General features: G+C 45.2%; 1 protein-coding gene, 1 long non-coding RNA gene and 1 other non-coding gene across 4 annotated transcripts in view; 1 reads left to right on the plus strand and 2 right to left on the minus strand.

Moving 5' to 3' along the window:
• Window positions 1–3: 3 nt before the first annotated feature.
• On the plus strand, window positions 4–27638 carry LOC125443672. Its single transcript, XR_007246159.1, has 3 exons — window positions 4–940; window positions 19905–19920; window positions 27628–27638. It is a non-coding gene; the product is annotated as an uncharacterized LOC125443672 (long non-coding RNA).
• Window positions 3977–4049, minus strand: TRNAE-UUC. The gene has a single exon. It is a non-coding gene; the product is annotated as a tRNA-Glu (tRNA).
• Window positions 4805–27768, minus strand: part of SLC38A8 (solute carrier family 38 member 8) — a 38312-nt gene continuing 15348 nt past the window's right edge. For both annotated transcript variants that reach the window (XM_048515931.1, XM_048515932.1), the window contains exons 3-11: window positions 20667–20865; window positions 18553–18706; window positions 16409–16513; window positions 15294–15351; window positions 14376–14490; window positions 10946–11093; window positions 8206–8405; window positions 7570–7621; window positions 4805–5121 (exon numbers count right to left, since the gene is read on the minus strand). In XM_048515931.1, coding sequence (XP_048371888.1) covers window positions 5019–5121; window positions 7570–7621; window positions 8206–8405; window positions 10946–11093; window positions 14376–14490; window positions 15294–15351; window positions 16409–16513; window positions 18553–18706; window positions 20667–20865 — 1134 coding nt within the window. In that variant the 3' untranslated portion in view covers window positions 4805–5018. The remainder of the gene's footprint in view (window positions 5122–7569; window positions 7622–8205; window positions 8406–10945; window positions 11094–14375; window positions 14491–15293; window positions 15352–16408; window positions 16514–18552; window positions 18707–20666; window positions 20866–27768) is intronic.

The following is a 27768-nucleotide window of genomic DNA, read 5'->3' on the forward strand; positions in this document are numbered from 1 at the left end:
CTCAGGTGGAGGAGTGGGGAATCAAACCCAGTTCTCCAGATTAGAATCCACCTGCTCTTAACCACTACACCACGCTTGGCCCAGAACACAGAACAACCATTTTTTTTTATTTCCAAGTTGCTAATCCGCAAGAGCAGATAAGCCTGTTTGAAACCCGTGCCTTCAGCATTGCAAATTTAAACTGCAGGCAGGACAGGAGATGTTAGTTTCCCCCACTTCCAGTTTCCTCAGCAAATCATGACTCTGACCCCTTGGGAACCTGCAATCTTCAGAAGCACAGTTGCCCATAGCAACCTGAATCAGAGGAGAAGAAACTGGCGTATCCCCAATAGAGATGGGGAAGTCCACCACCATCACAGACAGTCTTCCTGACAGGCAACTAGTAGATCATCCGGAGTTTTTCCAGCTCCTGGTTGTAGCATTGCCAGGTTCCCCAGTGGGGAGTAGGATTGCCAGCTCCAGGTTGAGGAACTCCTAGAGATTTGGGAGTAGAACCTGAGGAAGGACAGGGATCTCTTGCCATATAATCTGTCCACCCCCAAGCATCCATTTTAACCAGGGGAATTGACTTCTGTAGTCTGGAGATGAGTTGTAATTGCTGGAGACCCCAGGTACCACCCGGAGGCTGACATCTCTATCTGGCTGTGTTTCCAGAAAGGCCCTCCATTTTCTTAATGTACCACTTGTGCCAAGGCGATTGGTAAAATGCACCACTGGCGGGTAGAGTGTGAGGCACGGGCTTGCTGCTCTAGAGTTTCTACTAAACATTTTGTTCCTAGAAGTTCTATCAGCTGCCCGTTGGCCTTTGGAAAACTGGCCCCACGCCAAACAAATCTCCTTAAACCACACACCCAGTGATGTGTCACCTTTTAATACAGGTTGCCACCCCACAGCAGCAAGAGGACATTTTCAAACCAGGGAAGAGGGTACTGAAGCCAAGGTGGTGGCTGGAGAAAGGTGGTAGCTGGAGATCTGGAGAAAATGTCCCTGTGCCTGTGCAACAGAGGACAGGCACAGGGTAGCAGTAAAACAAGAGGGGCTGTCAGGAAGCTGCTTTCGCACAACCGCTCAGCACGAGGATGATGGATGGTCCGCCTCAGGGTTCCATTCTTGGAAGCCCAGGTGGTAGAACCTATAATGGTGAGAGGACGAGGCATGTTGTGGAATTTTGTCTTCTGAACCAAGACTGGAGAGGAATTGTGGACCGAATTATGTGTCTGAAATTCTAGACACCTGTAGTTTGGCCCCAAGGAGGACAGGCACAGATATCATAAATACAGTAGCAGCATATCTCTTTGGAATATACAGTCAATGTTCAGCATCATTCCCACATGGCATAGGAGTGACCTGCTAGTAATATGTTTGTAGCTTTCCTTTCTGTGACAAAAATTCTGGAACATGGGCTAGTAATGTTCAGTCTGCATTTCATATCCTGTGAAGTCCTTCCTTGCTTGGTAATCCTTGTAGAGGCAAAGAGACAAGCTGCACTGAAACGATATACAAACTGGTGCAACAAAGTTGCCAATCCCCAGGGAAGGCCTGGAGGAGTCCTGGAATTGTAACTGATCTCTAGATCATTTCCCCTGGAGAAAATGGCGGCTTTGGAAGATGGATTCTATGGCATTATACCCAGATGAGGTCCCTCTTCAGGCTCCAATGCCCCAATCTCTAGGAATTTCCCAACGTGGTGTCAGTAAACTCTAGTAGTGGCCCTGGCATCTCTTCATGCAACCCAGGAAACTTTTCTTCTAAACTCATTTCTCTGCACTGTTGCCAAATAAAAATAAGCACAAAATTTACGGGGGTACCAAACTAATGTCAACCTGGAGTTGTAGATATGCCCTTTGAGTGCCTTTGTATCATGTGCCAGCTCAAGTTATTTGATCAGGACTCCCCTTCCAGGTATGGCCACAAGATAAACTGAATTCCTGTTTGAAGTGAAACATCCAGGTAAATAAATATCACAAGGAACTGTGGCCATGCTGAAGGAGACTATAATGGCCAGAAACAACTGCAGTCAGCCCAGTCATGAGTAAGGTAATCAGCTTCATGTAACAGCCTGGGCTACTTATTCTCAAAAGGCAGTTCATCTTCCTCCTAGATTAGGGCTGCTTCCACATGGAGATGGCTCTCAGTATAGCTGTCATTGCTACTGTGAACATAGAAGCATTCAGAGTGGCAACAGAGCATCCGTGTAGGAGTTCTCTCCATGATTACCTTGCTTCAGCCCTCTATGGCTGCCATTATGATGTTCTTTTGCAACAATATACTCATTTCCTAGCCTTCTGTTTTTGAAAAAGTTTCTAGCCCTTTTCATTGTTGAGTCATAATAAGAAACGTGCAGCAAATCTCTTAACTCTGCAAAAAAGGGGGTAGACTTTCATTTAAAAATGTCGAAGCTGGAAACTAGTTCATCATTAAAACATTCTAACACTGTAGTGATCTGGGGATTACAGGTTTTTTCAAAGCCTAAAACACACACACACACAGTGGATAGGAAGTGGTGACTATGAGATCCACCATAAGGGAAATGGCCCTGCTGTGTGCAAGATCTGCAAAAATGTGCATCTTCCTTTCCACATCCAAGATGTTTTAATTGCTATCTTTCCAAAATAATCATATCATATCGAACCAGCTTTGGTAAAGACCACAGCAAAGCATAGGGATGCAGGAGCGTACTGCCCAGAGGGACGTATGGAGCAAATGTCCCCGGCGGCCCCCATTAAGTCACGTGGGGGAGCAGAAAATTGCCCCACACCTTCTCCTCACTCCCCCTGGGTCCTGTGTGGCTAGTGCTCTCTGGGAAGGAAGAGCCCGTCCTTCTTCAGATAGCATGCTGGGCCAATTGCCCCAAGCACACCACTGGGCCAACCCCGCTGCTGTCCCGTCTGCACACCTTTTGGGTGGCCCCATCGAGCAGCAGAGCAAGTCGGGAAGGTGAGTCCCACAGGCTCCTGGCCTTTGCCGGCCTCCAGTCCCTCTCCTCGCCCCATGGGCTGCCATGGTGGAAAACACAGTTTTTGCTCCAGGCTCCATTTTCTATTGATACGCCACTGTAGGGAAGAAACATAGAAGGAGGACTCCTTGCTGCGGATGCTTCGGAAGCCAAGGCAGAGCAAAATCTCCAAGTGGAAACAAGCCAGGACTTTGGAGGGAGGGGAGGGAAGACATGGCTGCCTTATCAGAAATCCCAGATTATAACTACCCTATGAGTGGCATTCAGTTTGTATCATACCGTGTTGACCATCATAGTTCCCTCCCACCCTGCAAAAGAATCGGCGGAATCGTAGCTTGCTGATAATCTCCTCAGCACTGCTCCACACAACAGAGAAAAAAAAACTCAGCTGCCCAAAGCTACACAGGAGGTAGCACAACGACACCCGCAGAATTCCTTCTCTTCATTTCAGATGATTTTCCTTCCTCTCTCTTAATTTCCTCTGTTTCCTTCACTTTCGTGCCAGTGCATGCATAATAAAAAATTAAGCCTTGATGTACTTAGAGAAGACTTTTTTGCTGTAGGAAGTAGCACTGTTACTTTACCAAGTTCTGTGCATTTTTAACGACTTGCTCCGATGAGAACTAAAGCAGGCAACACTTTCTTCGGGCAGTAGTGCTTGCTTTATCATCTTGAATTTTGACTGTAACCTTTCTAGTTTACCTGTACTGTTTTAGAAACAAGATGGCATCGCTCTCCAGTAGCACACGGCAGGATGTCAGTATTAGCCAATATGTAAGCAATTTTGAATAAAAAAAACAATCTGATATGCTATTGTATAATTATGACTTCAGTTTCAGGTAACCAAATAAAATTTAACATGGGACAGCTTGGCCTTCCGGAATTTCTTTATTTGCATTCACAGTGCAAAGATGAAGGTTCCATATACAGAGTCTGTCACGGCTGGAATTGTCTACACTGGTTGTCAGCAACGTCTCAGGCTGAGCTGTTTCATATTATTTACTATGGGATCCTTATGGCTGTAGATGCTGGGAATTGAACCCAGGTCCTTCTGCATGAAAAGCAAATGCTCTACCACCGAACCACAGTCTCCCCCCATGCATCAACTGATCAATCCAAATGCGCTCCGTAAATTTGAGGTAGTCACCTCTGATTGAGAGCAGCAGGGTAGGGCACCCAGCTGGTGTATATTGGAGTGCACAGGCTAATCTCGTTCCCCAGATAAGGTTCCACAGCTCAAGTGGCAGAGCGGGGAATCAAACCCGATTCTCCAGATTAGAGTGCACCTGCTCTTAACCACTACGCCACTGCTGCTCTCAGCGCCAGTTGTTTTCAGGTCGATGGTCATAATTTTTAGGCACCGCTGTGTTTGTGGGAAAGGAAAGGTTCAGAAGATTGCTTGGACTTCAAGCATTCTAAAAGGTTCTCTTAAAAACAAGACTCAGTATGCATTATTTAGTGTAACCAGCAAAAAAAAAATTCTCAAGGAGCAGAGAGTTCTCACTAAAAGTGTCGGGAGAGACTAACGCTGAGCCATAGTTTAATGCACAACACACAAAAACTCAAAGTTCACTTGAAACAATGCTGGGAGCGGAGGAAGAGGTAGGGAACAGAAGTAGAAAGAAATAATGGAAACCATCCTCAATGGGAGGCAAAGAACCATCTCCTTCTATCCACATCTAGGTTGATGGCAGTTTGCCAGTCAGTTTTGGGGTAAAACACCACCTCCTTCAGTAGGAGTGATTCTCCTTTGTGTTACAGTAGACAGATATGAGGATTTGCCAACCAGAAGGGCTGACTCATGGAGCATCCCAAAGGAACGAAACCCACAGAAATCAACTGCATGGCCCACTTGCAGAATTTTTTTATTTATATAAACACACATTAGAGACAGCTTTTTAAAAAATGAGCATTGTTTAAAGTTCTGCCCAGTCAGAAACCACTGCAGAAATACCTGTCCAGGTTACTTAGAAACCCTCACCGGGATTAGCCAACCTGCAAGAACGGAGTCCATTTTTCACCCAAGGCTCCTAACTTCACAACCATCTCCACCCTGACGCTGCTAGAATCTGTCCACCAGTTCCATAATGGCAATAGTTGTGCTTTGTCCAAAGATGAATGCGCCACACAAGACAGTAATGATACCCCAGGTAGTCAGGAAAGATCTGCAGGTGGGGAAAACAAAACATGGAATTGTACAAGTTTGATGGGGGCACTTCTATGAAGGAACTGAACTTTATTAAAGTTTTGCTACTAGGACACTGATAGACACTCTTAATTACTAATAATAGCAGTTACAGCAGGCAGGCCGGGTGCTGTTTCTTTATGTAGAGATCTTGTAACCAAATGTGGATAGAGACACATCAGTTAGGGGCAAGACAAGAATTCCCCCAGCCCACCCCAGTCTGGGTTCCCTGGACCCAAACTATCACTCTGGCAAATTAGGTCAGGATGCCTACATCAAATGACATAAGGCTATTCCACTTGGAGAGACCATGTCTTGTCCTGAAAATTCTTTGGTTGGCTGTGACTTGACAGCATGTTTCCACCACTTCAGTCTCAGTGGCAGAGGTGGATCGCTCATGAGGACATGTGGGGTCACATGTCCCCAGGCGCAAGCCAGCTGGTCACGTGGTGGCAGAAAATCACCCTCCACACGCCTCACCTTGGCCCCGCCTTTGGCTGGTGCGGGGGGGGGGAGCACCTGGAGCAGGTGTTGCCCCGGGCACCATCCCGCCCCCATGCTTCTGCTCAGTGGCCCATGGATACAATCATAGATTTTTGGGATGGTACATCTGAAGATGCCCAAAGTGTTTTCGGTTTACCTTAGTTTTCAAGCAGATTAAAAATGCAACTCTATCTTTCCTGAACTTGTTCCTCAGAGATAGGAGGAAACATTTTGTAACCTTTCAGATGAAAGGATGACTTCCATTTCACAATCTTTCATTTTAACGCCAGCATTGATTTCAATGTCCTTAGAATTTGATTCTCGTGCATTGCTTCCCAATTTCTTAACCTGTGTACTTTTCTTAAGTGTATTGTATGCCTTTGTCCTCTTTAGAACACATCATGAAAAATATGCAGTGTAATCCTAAACATATTACACCTTTCTAAACCCATGGACTTCAACAGGCTTCAAAGGATATAAACTGCACTGCACAAAGGATATAGGACTGAACTGATGGTGCACACTCTTGTATAGATCAATATGTTGCTCTTCTTTGGGCTGATCTCAGGCCTTCTCAGTGGTAAAACATATTTTAATGGAATGGCCTGATAGAGACTGGCAAGAGGGTACCATCTCTGCCACCATGAGGAAAATGTGCCAGACTGTCCTATTTCAGAAGGCTTTTTGTTACAAGCTAGTGTTCTCTGGGGGTCAGTGAGGAAGTTAGTCACCAATTTATCTGAGCCAGTGTGGTATAATAGTTTCAGTGTTACAATAGGACCTAGGAGACCCACATTAAAATCCCCACTCTGCTGTAGAAGCTGAGTTATCGCTCTCAGCCTAACCTACTTCACAAGATTGTCATTGTAAGGATTGTAAGGATAAGATGAAGGAAGAAAGGAAGCCACTCTGGGCTGAGAACAGCAGAGTATAAATATCTAAATAAATATGCTGACTGTGTCAGCTACTCTAAGTCTGGGGAGAAAGGCAGAATATTGACATTCCAATAGTAAAATTAATTTCTATTGTACATTCACAGCATATTTCACCCATGCACATACTATATGCTTTTTAATAATATAAATGAATGCTCACATTCAACAACTGATCATACTCAGCAAAGCCATTTCAGCATTTCAATTTTATTTTTAGGAATATATAGCCCACTTTTTTCCCCAGTGGGGGGACCCAAAGCATTTTACAACATAATTTGTATTTGAATCTGGATCTCTCTGACTCTAGTCAGACACTAACCACTACACCATACTGTCTCTCATTGTGATCCATATAGAAGACAAAGAAGAGTTTTGGATTCATACCCTGCTTTTTTCAATTGTAAGGAGTCTCACAGTGGCTTATAATCTCCTTCCCTTCCTCTGCCCACAACTTGTGAGGACAGTGGGCCTGAGAGACTGTGACTAGCTCAAGGTCACCCAGCAGACTTCATACGTAGGAATGGGAAAACAAACTCAGTTCACTAGGTGAGACTCTGCCTCTCTTAACTCCTATACTATGTGGTACTATTGTTAAAGAATGGGTGAACCCATCCAGTGTTCCTTTCAAACCACTGGGCCAACTGGAAAGTAGGCATCAAAAGAATAAGGCACTAATCAGTCCTAAAATGATCATCAATATTGTGGGGAAGACATTAAGTTATGCTAACAATTCTCCAGAGTTGGGTGCTGTGTGGTTTCCGGGCTGTATGGCCGTGTTCTAGCAGCATTCTCTCCTGACGTTTCGCCTGCATCTGTGGCTGGCATCTTCAGAGGATCCTCTGAAGATGCCAGCCACAGACGCAGGCGAAACGTCAGGAGAGAATGCTGCTAGAACACGGCCATACAGCCCGGAAACCACACAGCACCCAAGTGATTCTGGCCGTGAAAGCCTTCAACAATAAATTCTCCAGAGTTTTTATATCCATGTAAGCAAGGAGACGTATACATACTTGGTCCTTGGCATGACCGTTTCGGTGTCCATTGCACACACCAAACACAGCCCTACAATTGGAACAAACATTTAGTTTTATTCTTTAAGAGCATTTCCATCCAACCCACTTCCAACTATACATTTTCTAAAGAGTTTTAAGCATGTCTGGTTCATATCTTGGCATCGGTAGTCAGAGGCACACTGATCAGTCAGAGAGGAATAATCTAAGGACCAGACAGTGGGCCAGGCCAGACTTCCCCCTCAGACAGTCATTCTACACCAGTTAGCATGTTAGGGTCAAATATCTGATCTGATGTTTCTGCTTTTTTGCCTTCATTCCTCAACCCAAGAAATCTGTCATGGCAGTTTGAGGGTGGGGGAGGTGAGACGGAAAGAACGACCAACCAAGATGGTAAAAGGCAAAGAGGACAGATTTTCAGCAATGACACCATTTTATTTCATTGAGAGGTCTCTCTCTCTGTCTCAAGATGTTTCATTTGTAGCTGTAAAAAGAAAGAAAAAGGGAAAGGCAGGAAAGACTTAACAGGGCAATCCGCTATACAAAAACCTTGGCTCCCGGTAAGGAGGAACACCTTCATGACCTCAACGTTTAAAAAGGGGTGTCATTCCTTCACCCTTTGCTAAGTGGGCCTACCTGGAAAGATGAAGATGAAGAAAGCACTGATACCCCCAATGACGCTGATGATGTCACTGATGTCTGGTACGAAGAGGGCAATGATGAGCGTCACCATAACCCACACAGTGGTGAGCAAGACACGCAACCATTTCTCGTAAGGCTCCATGGTCAGGATGGAGCTGTGCTTGCTGCCAAAGCAGATGTCTTGTAGGACTGACCTGGCAGGGACAAAGCACAGTTATGCACAGCACAGTGGATGGCGCTGGGGTTTTTACTGCTGATTTCAGGTTCCAGATGTTCAGAATGGCAAATTAGGAGGAGGAGGAGTTTGGATTTATACCCCCCCCTTTCTCTCCTGTAAGGAGACTCAAAGTGGCTTACAATCTCCTTTCCCTTCCTCTCCCCACAACAAACACCCTGTGAGGTGGGTGGGGCTGAGAGAGCTCTGAAGAACTGTGACTAGCCCAGGGTCACCCAGCTGGTATGTGTTGGAGTGCACAAGCTAATCTGGCTCACCAGATAAGCCTTTACAGCTCAAGGGGCAGAGCAAGGAATCAAACCCAGTTCTCCAGATTAGAGTGCACCTGCTCTTAACCACCATGCCATACTGGCCTAGAACTTATTGCACGTAAGGCTCTGCCACCGAGTTGTGATGCCTTCCCAAACAGCAGTATTAGGACGCCACTGTAAGAATAGTTTCCATTTATTTCCCATCAATCACATGAGTATTTTTGACTGACAAATAAGGATGAGCACCCTGTCTGCTGAGCTGTGAACCATGAACTGAATAACTATAACTGGTACATGCTCATCTCTTGTCAAAACAGAAAGATTGTAGGGTGACAGCTACAGAACTTAGACAGCATCTGAGGTATGCACTTTATTTACAAATGCATAAACAGAACTGACTGAAAGCAAAAAGGTATTCCTAGAGCAGGAAAAAAAACTGCTGATCTGGTATCAGGTTCAAGGTGCTTCACATACAGCTAACTCACAGCTTTTGAACTGAGTTGGCTTGTTAAATCCTGATTGCTATCTTGGTCCCTAGACTGTTTCTCTGCTCCTTCCAACTAGCTGGGAAGTGTTGTCTTTCCAAATCGATGGATTTTGAATTCTACGCACTAAAGAGAGATTCCAAGAAAAACATCTCCTGTTGATTCCCTGCGAGGACACTTCACTAATTATCCTCAATTAGCAGAAGCCACTCAGTCTGAAGAAAGGTCCTGATACTTCCAGTCATTTATGCAAATAAACAAGACTGAGAAAAAGCCTTTGGGAATCCACAAAGTGATGAAAGAGGATAACCCTGTATGGCTAGTCCCTGAATACAATGAGAAATAGTACACTGAGGAAGTATTCACAAAAGTGCAATCCAAAGGCATGGAATGGTTTGCACTTCTCTCAAAGAGGAAACCGGCAACATCATTACGCCGATTGGAGTGAATGAAATTTATGAATTAAACTGTGCTGTTCTAGTTATGTCGTGAGTAGTCCATTTGACGGGTTATGTCCCGCACATGAAAACTTTTTGGGACGCTATATACAAAGAAGATTTACAAACTATTACCGCATTCACGGAATAATGAACACTTGCAGGTCAACAGCTGTTGCCCAATACAGGAGAATGTATGAAAATAATACTTCTCCGGCTTCTGTTTAGACTATTTAGAGGAATTGTATACTTACCTGTTTATAACTACTTGATTTATATTATTTGTATGTACATTGTTAAGTATGAATGTTTAGGTCTGTTGATACCAAATAGAAAAATTTCTAATAATTGAGAATTTATTGCATGTATATTGCTACTGCAGTGAGATATACAACGCATATTGATTGGTACATTGTGCTTCTTGCGTTACAGTTGTATATCAGTGCATTTAATGGTTTTAACTTATGCAAATAAGGCCAGTTTTTATACATTAGAGGAGGAATGAATTTGTCTAGAAGAGTGTTTGGCACTGAAGTGGCACGGGCATCCCATCTCCCACATATTATAAAAGCCCTCTGGCCACCCTTTCACTTCAGAAATATTATAACTATTGCATGCAAACTTTTAAGCTTCTCTGAAAGCATAAATTGCTTGGCTTCTAGCTGCAACATTCTGACTTGCAATTTGTACAAGTTTCCATTCCCTCAGTGGGAAAAGATAGAACATCCAAGCAACTCACTGCAAGGAGTAGCAGATCAGGTTGAATTCTGTCAGGGATTGCACCTAGTTGATTGAGATGCATTCCTAACTCAATGTAATCACTATAAGATACATGTAACCAGCCTGCCATATGTTACCACTGCTGTAATGGGGCATTCTTTCCTTGATTTCTTCTTTATGGCTTCACACGCTTCATAGATTAGGCTTACCCCTGACACTTCTATTCCCATGGGAAATGAGATGTTTCCATTGCTCTGTGGGAGCAGCGGGCCAGGTGGCTTTATCTCTATCTGTCACCGACCTTGGGACGCCTCAGCTCTGAAGTAACTCTTTCTCACATTCTTTGGGAAAGCGGGAGGGGGGATTATTTCTGAATAAAGGGGATAGCAAGAGCCAGGTTTGCCAGAACTGACTTTAATAAACTGGGTACTGTGCTGCCTTTCAATAAACACTGCTAATCAACAATACAGAGTCTGTTGATTGAGTCAAGGTTCGAGACCTAACCAATTCCACCCCTACCCTGGACTTATACATCCAAGGCTTGACAGTCATCCTATCCCTGCATTGTTCTGGGCATGTAGAACATTTGTCATTTCTGAAGCTTACCTTCCCAGGAGAAGGGCAATTGGGTAGATGGTGATGATGGAGACACCAAACAACAGCCGGGCTATGATGACCACCACATCAGTCCCAGGGTAGGACATCAGGATATCAGCAGCAACATCTGCACCAAATGTCAAGTAGCCATAGAGCCCTATATTGGAGACAGTCCCATGTACCTGTTAGGCAGAGCAATTAACCAGCTAGGAAAGTTAACTGCTTATTACTTCAGTGTAGTGCTTACAGACAAGTGTGGCAGAGTATTTGCTGACAATAAGGCACAAGGATATTGAAAGGCAGATGGGCAGAAGATACACGCTTCTTGGCACATCTTCACCTTACCTAGGGCCAAGAAGCCAGCATGGTATAGTGGGCTAAGAGTAGAAGACTTTAATCCGGAGAACTGGGCTTGATTCCCCACTCCTCCACATGAGCACTGGACTCTAATCTGGTAAACCAGGTTTATTTCCCCATTCCTCTACATCAGGAGTCTGCAACCTGCGGCTCTCCAGATGTTCTTGGACTACAATTCCCATCAGCCCCTGCCAGCATGCTGGGATTTGTAGTCCATGAACATCTGGATGCTGGCAGGGGCTGCATGCTGGCAGGGGCTGATGGGAACTGTAGTCCATGAACATCTGGAGAGCCGCAGGTTGCAGACCTTTGCTCTACATGAGACCTGCTGGGTGACCTTGAGCTAGTCATAGTTCTCTCAGAACTCTCTCAGTCCCACCTCAGTATCTGTTGTGGGGAGGGAAAGGAGAGGTGCTTGTAAGTCACTTTGAGACTCCTTATGGTTGAGAAAAGTGGGGTATAAATCCAAACTCCTCTTCCTCTTTTTATGGAAATATATATCCCTGCTGATGGACCCAGCAGGGCCTTCAAATGCTATGTACCAAATAAATATCCATACCCAGAACAGATTCAAATCCACAACAAAAACAGCTAACGGTCTGCAAAGATGTTAATTTGTTAAATCGGAATACATTTGTTGTGTGTTGAGACATTAGGAGGAAGGTAGCCTACACAGAGTATCATTTCCTTTTTTTTCTTTCAGGTTAGTATCAATTTCTCTGCTGAGGGAGAGAAAAAGAGGAGGAGAGAGCAGATAAAAATATCAGCTGTTCCGCCAAGCTGATGATAATGGCATAACCTCCCCTCTTAAGTAATCCCCCTTGGAGGATGGGGAACAAAAAATTCATCTCTCAGCTAAAACACTATATTAGATCTGCTCTTAAATCCAATGTGTTTCACAAAAGAATGGCATGCCACACACTATGAAGACAAAGCAGGCCATCCAGTTGTCACTGACTCATGGCAGCCCCATGAAGTCTGATGTCATGGATTTCCCAAGGCCAGAGATGAACTGAGGTGGTTTACCATTGCCTTCCTCTGCACAGCAGTTCTAGTCTTCAGTGATGGTCTCCCATCCAAGGTCTACCCTACTTAGTTTCTAAGCCCTGCCAAGACCAGGCATGTCTGGGCTTTTGGGCAGAGGTGGGATCCACAAATTTTAGTAACAGGTTCCCATGGTGGTGGGATTCGAACTGTGGCATAGAGCCAATGGGGCTGGGTGGGGCACGACCGGGGCATGGCCGGACATTCCGGGGGTGGGGCATTCCTGGGCGGGGCTGTGGGCGGGAAACGAATGCACGCAGGTGCAGGCTGCCACGCACGCCGGTGCACCTCCTGCTAGACTGCTTCAAGTTCTGCGCGCTACTGCTGAGAGGAGGGGCGTAATTAAGGCAAAAATCTTGTGGCAAAATCACCAATTAGTAACCCCCTCTCAGCACGCACAAATAATTAGTAACCTACTCTCGGGAACCTGTGAGAACCTGCTGGATCCCACCTCTGCTTTTGGGGCTATTGTGCATATGTGCATGGCCGACTAGACTACATATCACCAAATACTGAAGAATCTTATCATGCTGCTTTGTTTGCTCAAGTTCAGCTTATGTAGTACTTTTTTAATCCCACCATTCCCTCCAAGGATTCTTTACTGGCATTCAGAGTCTACCCAATGAAGACTACTAACCCCATGTTACCCCACGAGCTCCATTGCCCAGTAGCGGAATCTGAACCCAGGTCTTCCCATTCCTCATCTAACATTCTCTAAAAGCTTACCTTTTCATGGCAGTGTGTTGGTTCCCAGAAATCAGACTTGCTACAGACACCCCATCAGACTCAGTTTCCTGCTGTAGATCTTGCCAGATCTTGAAAGCTAAGTAGCATCAGTACTTGGATGGGAGACCCCCAAAGAAGGTTTTGCAGAAGAAGGCAATGGACAAGTCACCTCTGCTTCTCACATGTCTTGAAAGCCCCTTGCTGGGATCGCCATAACTTGGATGTGACTTGGCAGCACTTATGTACACATTGCTAATGATGTGAGGAGTTGCTTCAAGTATGTATCCAGTACCTAATATTACATTTATTTTGTTTTAGAGACCTTGGGCCTCCCTGCTTCAATCTGGTCTGAAGCCACAAGATTATCCTTTTGCTTGCTGAGAGACTCACAAGCCCAATGGGCTGCTATGAATCAACGTTTGCTTTAGGCTAACACCTGAGTAAAACAGGGGATGCGTTATTGTGTGGCAAAGAGAAAGCATTCTAGTTGCTCTTGCACAAGCTGCTGCTCCTATCTAGCGGCAATGAAGCGGCTGATTGAGAAACGCTTGCAGGGAAGCCGCTGAGCTTTGAAGATAAGCAAGAGCAGAGAAAATGTACAGGATAAGCATTGATGCAGAGTAAGCAATCCAACAGATGACAGAAGTGATGGGAAAGAAGCCAGCACAGAGCTACCATTTTGAGAAGCATCCCCCAGTCACTCATCACATGCAGGAGTTCTGACCTTTGCTTCATGACCATGCAGATATTTGAGTTCAGATTTTCTTGATGGAGATCAGCTCCCCCTTCCCACCGCCCCCACCTTATCTAGAGTTGCCAGCTCCGGATTGGAGATTTTGGGGTGGAATCTGGGAATGCAGGGTTTGGGGGTGGGAGGGAGCTCAGCAGGGCATAATGCCACACAACCACTTTCCCCAAACACCTATTTTCTTCGGGGGAGCTGGTCTCTGTAGTCTTATAGGATCTTTCCACTGGTAGAATATGCCTCAGATGGAAATGGCTGGATTCCCAGGTCCAGGAGCCTCACCTTGATGAAGACCATCCAGGTGCACCAAATACCAACTGGCAGTGGATGGTAGAAAGGAGAACACTAGCCCACAAGTGGATTTTTTGAGATCCTTTAGTTGCCCACCATGGGGAACAGGGTGCTATACTCAACATACCTTTGGTCCCATCTAAGCTAGGCCCTTATTTTGCAGAATTTATTCTCGGCCCAGAATTTGACGAGACTTGGCCTCAGAGAGAGAGATCCCAAAATTCTTGGTAGAGGGATTGAAAGGAAGATGAGAGAGTTGAAGGAGCTAAAGCTTACCAGTCAGAGAATAAATAAGCAAGCAGAACAGCATGGACACCACAGATACCAGAATCCAGTGAGACAGCTTCTTGTTCTTCATACTGCTGTAGATGGCAATGCATGCTTCATGGCACTGGAAGACCAAGAACAGGTCAATGAAGGAGGGGCTGTGGCTCAGGGGAAGAGCCTCTGCTTTGCATGCAGAAGGTGTCCGGTTCAATCCCAGCATCTCCAGTTAAAAGGACCAGGTAGGAGGTGATGTGAAAGTCCTCCACCTGAGGTCTTCGAGAGCTACGGCCAGTCTGAGCAAACAATACTGCCGTTGGTGGGCCAATGATTTCTGAGTATGAGGCAGCTTCATAGGTGTTTATGAGGCATGGACCTTCCCTGCCTCTTTTTTCCACTTCCCTCCAACAGCTACAAATAACAGTTCCATTGTTAAAGCAGACAATATGGGAGGCAACAGGCATCCTCCTTTTGCTTACTATCCAGTCTGCCTTTTCTCAGTGACAGTGGCTGAATAAGGAATTCTGCAGGAATTTCTGATCATATACAGAATGCTGTGCATGCTCTGTTTCGCATTGTTCATTGGAATTTTATTATCCTCATGTTTCCAGTGCATAAGCATACAATGCATGAGCATACTACAAGAAAGCTACCTTAATGGGCTGTAAGATTTGGATCCTACACTAGAACTTAGATGCAAAATGAACACACACACACACACACGTGTTATTTTTGCATCTGCTTTCTAGTTTAGGATTTGAATCTTATTTTAAAAGGCAATGAACATTTCCTTCCAAGAAGAAACTTCAGAGGCTTCTATATGTCCATCCAGCTTCTCCTACCCTTCTTCCAAAAGGAGATCAATGGAGTGGACAGAAAAGCAGAGAGGCAGATCTACATCAGAGAAAGAGAGGTTTTTTACCCCATTACCTGAAATCCAAAGCAGATTGTTGGGACAACACTGAACACAGAGGCCCAGGAAGAAACCCTATAAAATAGGAAAGGGGGTGAAGGAAGAAGAATGTCACAGACAATTAAATGCGACATGAAAAGCAAGCCAAGCCAGTGTTATATGAAGCAGGTACACATCATATGAAAGACACAGAGCACTCCCACACCTCCAGTTTGCTCTTTACCCATAAAGTATCTGTACTGGCCCCTAATGGGGTAAATCACAGCTTGAGGAGAGAGTGGTCAGGCAGAAATGGCACAGGGGAAGTTATCCCACACCCAAAGATGTAGTTCCAAGGGGGCCGGGGGTGCACAACACACCGGGCACACGCCCCTGTGGGGGTGTGGCAGGGGCATTCCGGGGTGGGACGGGGATGGAGGATGCACCAGCTCACTGGGTGCTTTTCCCCCTTGCTACGCCTCTGGCCACACCCATATCACATGGTCATGATTCAGCTCAAGGTATTCCATTAATATAATGCACTGGGGATGAGATCACAAATCTCCCCTTCCAGTGTCTCATCTAGCTAGTCCTGAAGCACACAAATGTGTGTGGAGGGGGAAAGAAAGGAATGGAGAAGGTGGAGCCAGGGAATGCAGACCCATAACTCTGCAGTCTGACAATAGGCCAGGGATTCCAGTGAGTCCCCAGTTCTGCCCAGGATTGAGCTGAAAGCCCTGAAGTAAACGTCAACCCTCTTGCTCCTCTGTTTCACAGAAACAACATTTTGCCTTGTGTGAACAGACAGCACAAGAGGCTCAAAGGGATTTTAAGCAGTGTACAGCCTCATGCTCCAAATTCCTCTTTAGGGCCAGCTGAGTTATAATATTCTGACGTGCCATAGGGAACAGGAAGATACATAATGCAAGAGTTCCTTTCACCCCCTGCAGGAACATTGGCACAGGCACACTGGGGATGAGAGGAATCAGAGGAACAGTTCTGCTAAATGGTCAGCAGAGGAACTATGGGACATTTTATACAGTTGCATAGCAGCAGTGTCCCTGTAATGCCAGGATCTGAAAATCACCACAGAGACCAACTCCGGAGAATCTCACAGCCTGTTGCTAAGCAAACAAACTGTGCCAACACTTACCCGAAAGAACTGTGGTGTTCATATTTGACATTGTGATTGGTTCGGATGTAGTATTTTATGATGATGACCAGCATTAAATAGCAGGCAGCCAAGGTCCCAAGAATACTGAAATACACAAAGAGAGAGATTAAGGGGTATGCAACATGAAAGTTTGGCACAGCCCTGCATTCCAACCACAAGTATGATTTATCTTTCCCTACTTTGCAGCTTAAGAACATAAGAAGAAGAAGAGTTGGATTTATACCCCACCTTTCTTTCCCGTAAGGAGACTCAAGGTGGCTTACAAGCTCCTTTCCCTTCCTCTCCCCACAACAGACACCTTGTGAGATAAATGGGCCTGAGAGTTCCAAAGAAGTGTGACTAGCCCAAGGTCACCCAGCAGGAATGTAGGAGTGTGGAAACACATCTGGTTCACCAGATAACCCTCTGCCACTCAGGTGGAGGAGTGGGGAATCAAACCCAGTTCTCCAGATTAGAATCCACCCGCTCCTAACCACTACACCATGCTGGCTAAGAACACTGCTGGTCAGACCAGTGGTCCATCTATTCCAGCGTCCTCACACAATGGCACAATGAATGCTCTAGCCATCCAACAATAGGGCATAAAGAAGAAATAATGTACTATATAAGGCTGTAGGTCATCACAATACACCAAGATAGATAAAATACAAAATATAACAAAAATATAAAAAACAGAATGCATTTGGTACAAATCATCTACATAGTATAAAACAAAATTATACAACAAAAACACAGTAACACATGGTAAATGGTGTTTAGTTCACTGAAGTTTTATACTCTGTTTGGGAGTTTTTAATGGCACATTCGGATCATAATGTCCTAGCAGCCAAGGCAAAAAGAAAAGCTCTATATGAAATAAATGAGCTTATATCAGATAAGAGAAGCATCAATTTCTCAAGGTCAGAGCAAAAAATTTCGGCCTGCTAATATTAGCAAGAAATCTGGCTCTGACTTCTTTATAGAGAAGGCAGTATAAATCATTATTTGGAATGGTAAAAGCCAAGGTCTGTTGTTAGAGAGTATCAGAGGACAACAGTATGGCAAACGAAGGTTAGTGTAGGTGGGCCACCTTAAGATGATGAATACTAAAATGGAAAAAAAAATCTTAGCTTTAAATATGTGCTGATGAGGTCTGAACTGGCAGAGACTGAGGAACCATGATTTGGTGGTGGTATGGGGGATCTTGAAAGCACAGACTTGGTATAAGCCAGCAGCGAAAAAGCAAACTCTGTGCTGGAGATTATTAGAAAAGGAACTGGGGGGAAAGTCAATACTGTAATGCCACTGTATAGATCTACGGTGCAGTCTCATTTAGAATACTGAGTGCAGTTCAGGTTGCAGCATTGCACAAAGGATATTGCAGAACTGGGAAAGGTGCAATCAAGATGATTTAGGGGTTGGAGCACCTTTTCTATGAGGAAAGGGCTAAAGAGATGATCCAGAAAAGTAGTTACTGGGGAGGGGAACAATTAGGGTAGTCTACATGAACTTGCTGGTTCTGCAGTGAAAACTCAGTTTGCCCTGTTTGGATCTTGAATTACAGCGTGCATGGAGAAAAATTATTATGCCTTCCATTTCCTGTGCCATTTTCCAAATCCAGAGGGGCTCACTATTTGCTGTGTTCAGAATACATCTGTATCCCACATCAGTACCTTTGGAACTCTCAGCTGCACAAAGAACCCCACCCCAAAGGTGTTTCTGATCAGGAATATGGCATGGAGGGGGAGAAAAGACCCCTACGCTTCACAATTACAGGTTTGCGAACTGTGGTGCCATGTGTGGGATTTCAGTTCTCAGCGGAAGGCATCAGACTGGTAGAACCCATCTGACTGACAGCTCCAGTGGCAGAACCAAACCCAACTCAAGGATTGCTTATTTCGGTCCAAGAAACAACAGACACAAACCAAAAAGCTCTCTCTAGATGTAAATGATTGATTATTCCAGAGGTGGTGAAGAATGTTGGCCTTCTGAAATCCCCAAAATCTGAAGCAGCAAGGATAGCTTGAAAAGGAGTCTGTTCCTGATTGGACCTTCTTATCATGGAAAAGGAGCTCTCAATTTCATGCACTGCTATTCTGGTTCATTCTAGCCGGCTGAGAGCATCGCTGTGATTGGCATCTCACCTTGAATACTTCTGGAACCCAATTTCCCTTGGGACAGAGAGAGGGAAGATGACCAGGATGCACAGCACCGACAAAGTGAAGCGGCTGTCTGTGAACCAGTGGTGGTGAGGGGTCCCACCACTCAAGGTTTCATTTGGATAGAATGAATCACACACTGGAAAGGAGACAGCAGCAAGTCAACATTAGTTTCCCATTCAATTTACTAAGGTGTTTACAACAGTGATCTGCATCACGGTGCTCATGGGCAAAATAGTCCCCACTGACCTGTTTCCTGTCCCTTGAACCATTTCTTACACCAAGCAAGGAAGGGTTCCTGTTTTTCTTCCACCTCAGTGGGACAGAAGGTGCTCCAGAAGAGCCCAGGAGGAATTACCTTTGGGTGTGAGGGAAGTACCCATTCAGACACAGCTGCCACCCTCATCAGAGGATCTCTCTTGCCCTGGAATCTTCCAACATTTCAATTGATCTCAACCCCCATGGCAGCCATTTAGTGGTTGAATATACAATTAGTTCCCAACCAGAACAAATAATGCCCCCCTGGGGCCCTTTCATGTTGGGAAGATGGAGGGAGAGAAGGATGAAGCTGGTTCCACCCACTCTGGAATTGAGTGCCTTTAGCATTCAGGAAGTTAGTTTCTAGCTGCTGATGTCTGACTAATGGGATGACTGACCAGACAGGGGAACCCGGACCGCATTTGGGAAAAAAACACATCTCATCAAATTTGGCCCTACAGCACGGCAAAATGACTTCTGCACACAATTTCTACACGAGTTAAAACAAGGTAGGTAATTTTCAACTGCATAAGCCAATATTTGACTGCTATGGATTTTTTGTTCTGAGAAGTAAGCAATATGTCCACATCAGAGGGAAGATTCTACGCAAACCTCCCCCCCTTCCCAATATTCTAGATTTGTTTGTACCAGGAGGGTCTCATCCTTAAAGACAAGGAAAAACCCAAAAATTTCATCTCACATTTCCAGCCAGAAATTATACATCCCAGCCTATGCTATACCTTTTTCAACATAAAGATGACACCAGATTTGAGAATTTACCCGCCATTTCCTGGACCATCTTTGTTCCAGAATGCTCCACTTGGATGCTAGGGCCTTGGGGACAGAACCAGGTATGTTCTAGGGCCTAAGTGGAGCATTCAAGACTAAAGATGGGGCCAGAAAATAGCAGATGAATTCTCAAATCTGATGTCATCTTTATCTTGAAAAGGGTATTAACTCACACAACGTTTCAGCTTTTCGTAAAAGGGACTGATTTTGAAATAATGGGTTCTTTTAAGGGCAAACCAAGCCAGAGTGCCCTGTGTGTTCAGCAGAAAACTCAGAAGTTGCTGAACCAGCTTCATTTGACACTGTGTTGAATGCAGCAGGTTCAGGCAACAAGTAGCAGTTCTTGGGGGCTGTTAACTTCTCTAAGTCATCCTTAAGGTCATGTATTTTCTGTCATCCTTAATTTTGCCACCCTTAAGGACATGTATTTTCAACTGATCTCCAAACCAATGGCGTACTACCACCCCCACCAAACTCCTGCCCCACCACACTGTTGCCCCCGCCAAAAAGAAAACACCCAACAAAACCTTTCCTCCTTTCTTGTTGCAGTTGTGGTGGTGGCAGCATGATGTGGGGGGGGGGTGGCAGGAGAGATTTTGGTGGTCCACCTCTTCCCCTGACTGGCAAGACTGAGCCACTACACCACACTGGCTCTACAGAGGACAATATTCAGCTTAGTAGACCAAAGATCTGATTCTGTACAAGATCTGATTCTGGGGACTCCAAATTGCCTGATAATTTCAGGGAGTAGCTCTGTTAGTCTGAGGCAGAATGTTTGAATTTGAATCCAGGAGCACCTTGAAGACCAGCGAGAGTTTCAGGATATAAACCATCAAGATGTCTGATGATGGGGGCTTGGTTTTCAACAGCTTACACCCGGAAATTCTTGTCGGTCTTAATCTCAAATCTAACAGTTCAAATTGCCAGAGTGAAAATCTCTGTGACATTCAATTTGATTAATGTGTATTGCTTCACTAGGGAAGGGTTCAAAATGGGTAAATTATCAATTACCAGGAAGATGCAGGAAAGATTCCTTGGGTCAAGGGGCTTACGTTTTTCTAGCTGATCACCCATCACTCTGAGAAAAGCCACCGAGATCATGAAGAGGTTCAGAATGAAGCAGGCTTCGCAGAGCTTGCCGATAGCTGGCCCACAGATCTCTCTCACCACACCCTGGTATGTTGTCTGCATGCTGATCGAGGCCGCATAGCCCAGGATCACTAAGCCGCTGATCAGGAATATCAAGGAAACCTATATGAAGACAGAGGGATGAAGGAGGACAGGAAAATAATGCTTAAGCTTCCATAATAAAAATATTAGCAACAGTGGGCAGGCAGGCTGGACAGTTGGTGGCCGGAACATTGTAGGAGACTGGAAGACAGAGACATGGGGAGCCCTTCCATCTGTGGCATGATGTCATTTTGACCTCAGCCCTGGAAATGACATCATGTCATTGACACAACAATGATTTTTGACTTAATTGTTGAATGTTATGCTTTGTATTTTGTTTTCACTGACCGACTTGTCCTGTTCATATTTTTTTGATTAAAAAGCCACAGCACCCCACAAAATCTGTAATTTAATGCGACTTTTGTTAGGCAGTTCAGCAAAGCACTCACAAAAGAAAGGAAGAGCACCATTTCGGCTCGCCAAAAGCAGCCTGGACTTTTCCCAGCCCTGGAGGCAACAAGAGAACGGGACACACCAAACTCACATTTTCCAAATAAGTGTGTACAAGTGAGCATCCTTCACCTGAACGTGCCCTCTCGTTCTCTGATGCTAGAATCTAAATCAAACAAAGCCCAAGTAAATATCCATCCCCAATGTCTGATTCAGACCAAGGAACTGCACCTGGAACACACACAAGCATCTGTTAGGGAGAGGAGTGTCAAGGCTGGAGATACCCCAAAAGCTACAGATGTCAACATCTGTCCAGAGATAAATACAGATAAGCAATGGACCTACATTTTTTACATTTTTTTCAAATGTAATGGAACACTTGGGTAGCCCCTCTGAAGACTGAACTGGAGCACACCAGCAAAGCGTTCTGAAGACTCCAGCAGAAAATGTTGTTCCAAATTCTCTTGATTTCTCCCCTGGTCTTTGGCATGATGGGATCAAGAAGCAGCACTGAATTCTCTTCCAGTCAGCCAGGTGGGGGAGGGGGGGTACACAAACATCTGTGTTTTTAATCATTACTCATCAATAAGGCCAAACATGTAACCTCTTTTATTTTAATAACCCCCTGCAAAGTAGGTTATGGCAAAAGTGACTGGTTTAAAGCAATCCAACTCTAGCGCAATCCTAAACAGAGTTAATCCCTTCTAAATCAGTTGAAGGGAACAGGCTTTGAAGGGTATAAATTTAGGATTGCATTGTAAATTTTGAGGTCAAGAGGAATGGTCGAATCCAGGGAGCCCCGGTTTAAATCATTCAAGTCATGATGCTGGTAGTAGCTCCCAACAATTTCTGGGTTTTTTATTTATAAAAATTGTTGTTTATAAAATTTATAAAAACCTTCCTGTCTTTATCATAACTACCAAGGTGGCTAACAGATTAAAAACTTACATAATAAAACACACACACTAAAAACCATAGAAAAACAAATAAAACTAATCATTAAAAGGAAAGCTAAAATATTTCTGCAAAAGTAAAAACAGTAAAAAAAAAGTGGGTAGGAAGGAGATCATTGAGGGAACAAAGGATAGAGCAAGAAAGTCTTCACCCACTGGAGGAAGGTGACTGTAGTAATGCACTGCTGACCCAGCAGCACCGTAGTAGAACGTTGGCACACCAACGACTCTTGACGGCTCTCTTGGTCACACTTCACTCTACCTCAACCCCGTGATGAGTCAATGGTCATGAACTATTCGGTTTGAAGCCACTCGGGCTTAGACAATGGTCTGCCCCCAGGTGAGGATTTCTTCAGGGCTTAGACGCTTCCTTCCTCCAAGACGTGAGCTTGTAAGGCGGGAGATCATGCATCACACATGATGATCTCCCGACTCCTCCCGCCTCCTCCCGAACTCCCTCCTGCTCCCTCCCTTCTACACTCCATAGAATCACAATAAAAGGTGCCAGGAACCAGCACGGGAGATTCGGCTAGAACATCGGGACTCCTCCGCCCCCGCTGGCGATCTCCACTAGATGTTATCTCCACGCCTCGCCTTCACTCTGGCGCTTGACCACGCGGGTCGCATTCGGTTGCGGTGACATAAGTAATGCACTGCTGACCCAGCAGCACGTAGTAAACGTTAGCACCAGCGGACCCTGCTGACCTTCTGAAAGGAGTCGCACCGCCCCCACTCCCTCAACCCACATTGTAGATCACTTGGGTCATACAGACTATCTGGCTCAGTCACAGGCAGGGACAATGGTCTTGCCCAGGTGAGATTAGAGCTAGGCGCTTGCATCCTCTCCTGGCCGTAGCCAGGTGAGATCATGCATCACATGATGATCTCCCGACCTCCGCTCTCCCGGAACTCCCTCGTTCCGCCTCCCTTCCTACCGCCCCGATAGAATCACAATAAAGGTGCCAGGAACCAGCCTGGCGGGAGATTAAGCTAGGAACCACGGACCTCAGCGCTCCGCTGCAGCGATCTCCACAGATGTTATATAAATCCGTCTAGTTCTTGCGCTGACCATTAAGATTAGAGCTAGTGACAACAGATGCAGACGGAAGAGAGAGTTTCAGTTTTTGAACTACTACTCATAATGCCTTCTCCAGGATTGGCACCCACCTAATCTCAGAAGATAACTGCAAAGGTTGAGCAGGTTCTTAAGGGTTTCAGGTATGTTGGTCGCAAACTATATAGGACTTTAAAAGCCAACACCAGCACCTTGAATTGTGCCAGGAAACAGATTAGGAACTGGCAAAAATGGGCCAAAAGTGGTGAAATGTGGTCCCAAGGACTTACTCCAGTCAACATCCTGGAGGCAGCATTCTGCACCACTAGAACTTTCCGAACACTCACCCAGGACAGCCCTATGTAGAACACGCTGCAGTAATCTAATCTAGATGTAGCCAGGGCCTGCACTACAGTGGCTGGATCTTTTCTGCCAAAGAATGGCCACAGGTGGCTAACCAGCCAAAGCTGGAAAGGCTGCTACCTGCTTATCCATCAGTAGGCCTAGATCCAAGAAAACTGCTAAACTATGCACCCTTTGTTCCTTCATATTTTGCCCCAGTAGGTCCACATTAGCAGGTAGCAGCAGTGATCAGGAGTACCTTTCCACAGCTTTGGCAGGCTAGAAAAAACACACATGCTCTTTCTAGAGCAAGCAGAGTACCATGCTGTAGAGTCGAGAAGCCAGAAAGTGTTTAGAAACAGCTGTATTTGGACTTGTGCTAAAGTTAAAGAATTTTGGAGGTAAATACATGCAATAATCCAAAGGATTTTACAGACTAATGTATTAAGTGAAACCTGAGGCTTACCTGCTAGGATTTATGGACAGATCTTTGGAATGAAAACATTGGAACTTTGTTTTTATATATGACAGCTGGAACTATATGTGCAGAAATGGAAAATTCCAGTTATACCTACAATTTAAAAATGGTGGGCAAAGGTACCAGAGCTGGAAGAGTTTGCCAAGTTAACTTTGCTACTTAACAAAAAGAACTTAATTGAGTTCATGGACAATTGGAAACCCTCAATAGACTATCTAGACAAAACAGGACAAAAATTGATAACTAGTGGTTTTGAAGGTTAAGGACAGTTAAAATATGATCTAGTAGACAATTAATGGAGAACTGGAAATCCTTGGTAATCCAGACCAAAAATAAATGGATGATTAGTGGTTCTGAAGGTTAAGAACTGTAAAATAAGATCCAATAGAGAAAAGTGAGACTTTTAATCAATAATAATGTTCAAGGTTTAATTTTATTTTGATGTTTAATGACCAAGTGCTGAAAGATTGGGGTTTAAGGGTTAATATTCAGTGCAAAGGAAACAAGAAGTCTTTATGAAATAAATACCTTTTAACTTGGTCAAGTTTTCTTTGTATGCATGTTTTGGATATTGACTTTAAAGTACAAACAAACATTGTTACTAAAAAGTGGAAACAGCTATGCTGAGTATGTAAACAAAAGAACTGTCTATCCACTCAAAACATAATTAAATCCATAATCTAAGCGGGACTGTTAATTAAGTGCTGCAACTAGAAGGCATATTCAGCCGGAGAGAGCCAAGAGCATTTTAGTCAAACGGCTTCTGCTCAGGGAGTGCAGCTGGGAGTGAGTTACTGGGGAACCTGTTTACTAAAGTCCCTGCTGATGGCAGGAAACTGGAAGGGGGGATATTAGCAGCATCCCTATGTACTGATGTCACCTTTGGACACACAGGAACTGACATCAGCACATCACCCAAGAACACTCTAGCATTTGGGCAAATCATTGTGGTTTTAACGCCGTGGTGGGGAACCTTTGGCACTCCAGATGTTATGGACTACAATTCCCATCAGCCCCTACCAGCATGGCCAATATCATTTTGTCCAAATGTCAGAATGTCCCCAGTGATTTGTTTATTTATCTGTACACTTGTTTCTTGCCCATCATCGAAGTACCCAGGCAGGGTACAGTTATAAAACAATCTTAAAACCATCATAAAATCTACTTTAAAAACCATCTGCATCCCCTACCCTAAACCTCCTAAAAATGTATAGCCATCCCCCACCCCCGTAATGCCCCATAACACACTTCAAAAATTGGGCTGGGGCCAGGGGTGTACTGCCCAGGGGGACATATGAGATCAAATGTCCCAAGGCTGGCCATTTAGTCATGTGGGGGGTGAAAATTGCCCCCCACCCCTCCTCCTTCCCCCCGGGTCCATAAGCTGACTTCAAGACCTGGTGCAAAAAAAGTTGTTTGGTCATGGTGAGGGTGAGTGGCCGCCCATATGGGGAGGGGAGGGGGGAACTCAGATTTTGCACCAAGCTACATTTTCCTGAGATATGCCTCTGGATGGGGCTGCACCAATAGAGTACCAGTACAGTGATGCAGGTACCCAAGATAAAAGGGAAGTAAAATGGGAGGAGGGGGAAGCACAGCCCAGGGGGGATCACCCATACGCCTTTGTACAGGGGATGGTCTTGAAGAGGCGCATAAACTCTTGCAGAGTCAATGCCTGGCAGACCTCCAGGGGGAGAGTATTCCAAAGCACCAGGGCCACCACAGAGAAGGCCCCCTGGGAAGCCTCAATCCCCTGAATCTTGGAAGACGAGGAAGGTCCCTCCTGCTGATCTCAGTGCCTGAGCAGGTCTATATGGGAGGAGGTATTCCTTCAAATATTCAGGGCCCAAGCCATGTAGGGCTTTGTATGCCAGGATCAGCACCTTGAATTGGGCCTGGTAGCAAACAGAAAGCCAGTGCAGTTCCCTCAGGACAGGTGTTATGTGGTGACATCCTGAGATATCTGCTGGCAGTTGGACTGCCGCGTTCTGCACCAGGTGCAGCTGACATCATTTCCGGGGGCACACGGAATGACGTGAATGCATCACCTGTGATTTTTTTTAAAAAATGATTCAATGTATAATCTGCCCTCCCCAATACAAATGGGGCCCATTAAGTTCCAGTGAGGGTCCCTCAGCAAGATAAGCCTCCTGCTGGTTGCCAGGGGGATGCAGCAACCCATTAGGAAATCTTTCCAAGACAGATGATGAAAAGAACCAAAAGACCAGAAGGCTGCAAAGTCACCATAAACATGATCAAAAGCCTGCTGATTAAGGTCATCTCTGATGTGGACTCATCTGCAGAATGGCTTTCTTACTTCCTCCCTCCTGTGCAAAAAGATAAGCTACAAACATCCATACATTCCAAGAATCAATAAATTGAAGCCATTTTTGTCCCGGTCTTCAAGAGGCTCAGGAAAGTAGAAACGGTTCTCCTGTCCTCTCATGGGACCCTTTCCAGATGAGGACTCTTTCCTGTGGTTTCCCTGCAATCACTCCAGAGGAAGCACAGGGGCAATAGGGTTTCCATGTGGTAAATTTCCCCATGGTTTCCCTGTCCCAGTTCATACAGAGGCCATTTTCCCTCAGCAGAGGGGAGGGGGGGCTCGTTTAATGTTGTTTTAAGAAAACATAGTTGACATAGAAGAGTTTGGATTTATATCCCCCCTTTCTCTTCTGTAAGGAGACTCAAAGGGACTTACAATCTCCTTTCCTTCTCCCCGCCCACCACAACGAACACCCTGTGAGGTGGGTGGGGCTGAGAGAGTTCTGAAGAGCTGTGACTAGCCCAAGGTCCCCCAGCTGGCATGTGTTGGAGTGCACAAGCTAATCTGATTCACCAGATAAGCCTCCACAGCTCGAGTGGCAGAGCGGGGAATCCAACCCAGTTCTCCAGATTAGAGTGCACCTGCTCTTAACCACTACACCATGCTGGCTCTATCTTATACACAGGTAATGTATACTGATACTGATATATTGACTGATTTTTAGAAAACATCAAAAATTTCCCCTGGTGGTATGGAGTGTGTATGAAGGACATGGCCACTGTGGGTACTCGGGCAGGCAAGATGGCACTGATATGGGTGGGTCTGGCAGCACCTGGACTTTTCTGCCCACTGAGCTGGCTATGTTGTGACATCCCCCAAAATACTGCAGTAATTTAGATTTGAGGAAGATCGCAAAAGAGACCGAACACTTGGGATGTGCATGAAACGTGGTGATGCTGTGGGGCAAGAAGGAGAAAAAGCAACTTCTCGACAGCCTCCTAACCTACTTCACAGGGTTGTTGTGAGGATAAAATAGAGGAGAGGAGAACACCAAAGATAAGCCGGTTTAGGTTTCCATTGGGGAGAAAGTCAGAGTATAAATGAAGCAATCAATAAACTAACACAGGAAAGTCAGAAAGGATTGCAACAGTTCCAGGGAAGGCAGAAAAGGAAAGCTGGAGGGACATCCACTTTGGTGGGAGGAAGATGGAGAGAACTCCTAGAGGGCTCCGTTTAGAAAGCCAGGCACCGTCACTTGGGAATCAACAGGCCAACAGAAATTGTCTTTCTGTTACCACAGCTCAAGGTTTGGACCACAGCCCTCAGGCACACTCATGGTGTGCCTCATTTGTTCCAGAGCTCTCCAGCTCTGCATCTACAACTCTTTCACTGCCACAAAGTACTTCGGAGAAAGTGCTGAGTGTATCACCTTCACCAATAA

This window comes from Sphaerodactylus townsendi, linkage group LG14, assembly GCF_021028975.2.
Source record: "Sphaerodactylus townsendi isolate TG3544 linkage group LG14, MPM_Stown_v2.3, whole genome shotgun sequence".
Lineage (NCBI taxonomy): Eukaryota > Metazoa > Chordata > Lepidosauria > Squamata > Sphaerodactylidae > Sphaerodactylus > Sphaerodactylus townsendi.